A 4,366-nucleotide genomic window follows, 5' to 3' on the forward strand; every position below is an offset into this window, starting at 1 on the left:
GTGTGAAACACTTTTATTTATACTCTTGAGGCATGTGTACAGTCAACAATTCAAACATCCGACTTCTCAATCGGTATTCGTCTGGGGTCTGGGGACTCAGGTCCACGAGGAGATATCCGTGAGGTACCTGGGTGGCTTCTTGATAGGCAGACATCAAATGAGGCAAGGCTAGCTGACGACTCAACACACTGATCTGAGATTTGTCTCTGGGATTTTTGAATAAGACTAAATAATGAGCATTCAAACTAATGGTGCGATGAGAGGCGGCACGATCAAATAAATTCTGAGTGATGTAAATCACACTGGTATTCCGATGATGCGCTTTACGGGTAAACCAATCCACAATAGATTCGATGGCTTTTCCTCCCATCATGTCGTCAAAAATGAGTAAGTCTGGCACACTCAAATTGGCTACTAATTTCTCGTCGTCTTCTGGAATATTTCGGATGAAATATACTTTATCTTTTAATGAAGTGTAAGCGGGTTGCCATTTCCGATAAAACCAGACGATTTTTTCGGGCCTGGGAGTGATCCAGTCTAAATTGTTCACTAATGTCTTGACGAATTCTGTTTTGCCCGATTTCGAGGGTCCAGCGACCACCATGGTAAATTCGTGTTTCAATTGAAAAGAGGGGAGGGGTGTCTCCTCGGAATACATGTTGATCAATGAAGGAAGAGGTGGGTTCAGGGTCCTATTTATAGTTAACACAGAAATATGCGTTTGGACTGTTGAATTTCGGCTCGACAGATGGGGCAAAACTGGAAGGAAGGAGCACACAAGGCACAGCAGCATACGCGTCCACAAGGTAGAAAAGCGATTTGTAATTCCTCGTCTAAACAAATGTGACATTTTCCTCGAGCCTGGACGTCTGGTTCCGCGTTCAGTAGAGGTTTGATCTCAATTAAAGGTTTATATCCCTGCTTCTCTATGAACCTGACAAATATACCCATCACCCAGCTTCGTCCCTTATACAGATTGATGTAAGGACAATTCGGATTCCAAAAAGCATGTTCTGCATAAGGATCGTCCTCAAGATCCCAATTCGTTAAAGTCATTCCACAATGAAAACAGGTAGCGTTATCTTTCACTCCCCTGTAGTAAAACCCGGCTCGAGCTATGTCTGGTATTTTGCCTAAGAGAGGTTCTGGCCATCCCTTCTCAAAAGTAGCTTCTCTCTTTGAGAGCTGAGCATACTGAGGATGACGCATGGGTTGGTCTGGCTCGCGACTCCCCATGATTCAAAATGACCTTTGATGTTGAATAAGAATACCTTTTATAGAGAATACGAAGAAGAAGAAAAAATAACACACAACAATCAATTCAATTCAATTTTTATTTAATTCAAAGTCAACATATCAACATATCAATAACCATAAGGTAAAGTGTTATAAGAGGGTAACAATAATTGTCTCTTATCGTACACAATTCTATACTTTTTCTCTAAAGGTTTGGTCAAGACGTCATGATCACGGGTCCTCTGGATTTTGTGGGGATAAGGTACTGTGACTTCCTCTATTTCTCCCTGGAGCATTTGTTGTAAAGTCTTTAGGGACACGATCTGAGAGGTTCGATAGTTGAGAGTGATTCCTTTGACTTTATGGACCTCGGTTCATTTGGAGGTCCGGTAACCATAATTTTTAGGACCTGCCGACATGAATTTGGTGATGTGATTCCCGTCTAATTCGTCGGTCCATTCTCCTAAACTATTGCCCAAGGTAGGATTAAAAGCTCCTTCCCGATGTTGGTAAATGATACTGTCCGTATCGAAATAAAGGGCCCGATCTCCTAAAGATTGTAAAGTCTCGTAGAGGTGTAAGCGGGCATGTGCGGTGGTACAACAAGCCAGGACCACGTTTCCAAAGGGACATTCTTCGACGAATTCCTGTTTGTCTTGATAATTCACCAGCATTTTGTCCTCATTGGAATCTTCTTTATTGTCTAAGAGGGGCATGCCCTTGATGTTGAGAGTCGAATCTTGTAAGAGTTGCTGTAATTCCTCTTCTTCGTCCAAATATCTGGTTTTGGGTAATAACAAGCGTTGAGCAAATTTTCCCCACAGACAATTTAAAAAGAGTTTAGCGATGGTTCTTCTCACTGGATTCTTCTCGATGCTGATCCAGTCCATTAGGATGCCTGTTTTGTCTAAGACTTGTCGAATGTAATCTTGTTGTTGTTCTGAGGTCCTACAGTCGGGGGGAAATCCGGACGCTTCCTGTTTGATCTTGAGGAAGGTATCGATGTACTCTTTAAATAAATCTTGACTGGTTTCTTTAAAATGCCACACTTCGTGTATTCGCTCTAAGGTATATCCCATGTCCAAGGCTTTATGTAATTCGGTCGTCACCCAAGTGCCCGTGAGACTACGTTCCTGGTGTGTTGACATCGATGTTGAGAAGTAGAGTCCTGTCGTTCGACATAAGGGAAACAATAACTTGCCTCCCGTCCGATAAGGTAATACGGGGTGATAGAGGCCTCGGGGTGGTAAGACCCGACAGTGAATGAGACCGAAATAACTTCTCACGTCCTGGAACTCGTCTGTGATGATCTCGGGATGCCCCACGGGAAAAGGTTTGTGGTTCAACACGTAAGGGTATAGGGAACAGACGTCCACGTATCTCATGTCCCCTTCCTCACAATATAATCGGGTGGCATTGGTCCGGCCTCCGTACAGGGCTTCTCGGGGGTTCAAGGGATCGGGAATGCCCAGGTTTCGTACAAAATGTTGTAAATTCACATCTCGTTGCACTTACTGATCGAAATCGTGCTCCCAGATACTACGGACGGTGTACCCCATGTTCTCCAAGGCCAAAGTCCTTCTGAGGGTTTCCTCCTGTAATTGTTGATAAGTAAATTAGGTCCGGTGAGGATGAGTTTCGGTCTGTAAACTGGGATAGCAGGTGGGGCATTCGTGCCAATAACACCCATAAAATTCGTAGATGGTACGAGTCGCTTTCTGGTATCCGTCGACGGTATAATTTCCGATCTGGACTTCGCCTCCGTTTCTGGCATGTTGTATGTGACATCCACTCTGTTGACTCATCCAGGTGAGCCACCGACAGGCTTTGGCCGAATATTGTCGTGCCGGTTGATACCCCAGGTTCGGAATGATGGCAATGGTGTCTTTAGGCATGAATTGTCGACGGTAGGCTAAATTAGCAGCACTGGCAAACGTGATGGATTCCTGGAAAGGGTCGACATGGACTAAGCTCTTGAGGGTGGTTCTAAACTGTGCACAGCATCGTCGTAAAATGTCGACGTCCGAGATACAATAATCTACAAACTCTTTCTGGAAATCAAACACTTTTCCGGTCTGTTGTTCGTACCATTCGAAAAAAGCCTGTCGTCCACTGATAGACATTTCGTCCGGTTTGTAGTCATCTGCCGGTGGATAAGGCCCCACGTAATTCTGGTTCTGTTCCGTATTAAAAAAGTGGGGGAAATAGCCTTTCTTCAATTCGTCGAATCCGAAAGCGGAGGGCATCTTGGCCAAAGGAAACGGTAAGAAATTATACGAATCGATGAATTTCAGTCCGCAAATTTCCATGTACAAGATCTTACTGCCGTTCATTATGACGTTAGGTTTCAGGGGGGCGGAATGCACCAGGTGATTCAAAATGAATTGTCCGTCGTATCCCTTGAAGTTATGAGCGATGATGATGGCCTCGTCGTGTACTAATGTGGAATTCTTAGTACCTGTTGTGGGTTGTAATAACCAGTCCATGAACTTCTTTAAGGTTTCTGGTCCTTTAAATAGGTGCTGACGGGGTCCCATGTGTTGACAATGAGGACAGGGTTGCTCTATGGGTAAGTGACTGCAATGTTGACAGACGCGGTGTGCCACACACAGATTAGGGATGTGGATGCCGATTTCCTGAGTGCATTCGAAATCGAAATGAATGTAAAACTGTAAGGTGTCTTTCCCCTTCTTCTTCTTCTTCTTCTCGGGCTTCTGTTGAACGTAGCACCGATGATCTGAATCGACGATTTTCTTACAGATCTTACATTGTTTCTGTCCTCCGCACTTGTGATGAGGAAATAATTTCTTAGGTATCCATACATGACACTTCTTGCATAGTCCCATTAAATTGCAGACACTGGTGGTGGTCTTCTTACTATGGGGTCTTAAATGATTTTCGTAGCAGGTCCTGTTCTTAAAAAATCCTTGGCATTGCTGACATTGAATGCTGCTCCCGTCTTCGGGGCATTTGGGGTGTCCTAAACAGAAGAGACACCGATGAGGGCAATGAGTCCGATGTTCTGTGACAGTCCTGTACCCCACATCGCAATGATCACAGTAATAGGGGTTCCCCGTTACTCCCGGCATCGATAGGATGGCATCGCAATGACGGTTGTCAAACAAAATGT

The 4,366-nt window shown here is 44.4% G+C and overlaps 1 protein-coding gene across 1 annotated transcript; it reads right to left on the minus strand.

The window, feature by feature from the left end:
- Positions 1-702: 702 nt before the first annotated feature.
- Positions 703-1,236, minus strand: LOC134248462 (death-associated inhibitor of apoptosis 2-like). Its single transcript, XM_062730857.1, has one exon. The coding sequence runs from the start codon at positions 1,234-1,236 to the stop codon at positions 703-705; it is 534 nt and encodes a 177-aa protein (XP_062586841.1).
- Positions 1,237-4,366: the final 3,130 nt, after the last annotated feature.

The sequence above is a fragment of the Saccostrea cucullata genome, unplaced genomic scaffold (genome assembly GCF_032062105.1).
Source record: "Saccostrea cucullata isolate Sc308-1 unplaced genomic scaffold, CSIRO_AGI_Scuc_v1 ctg3539, whole genome shotgun sequence".
Taxonomy (NCBI): Eukaryota; Metazoa; Mollusca; class Bivalvia; order Ostreida; family Ostreidae; genus Saccostrea; species Saccostrea cuccullata.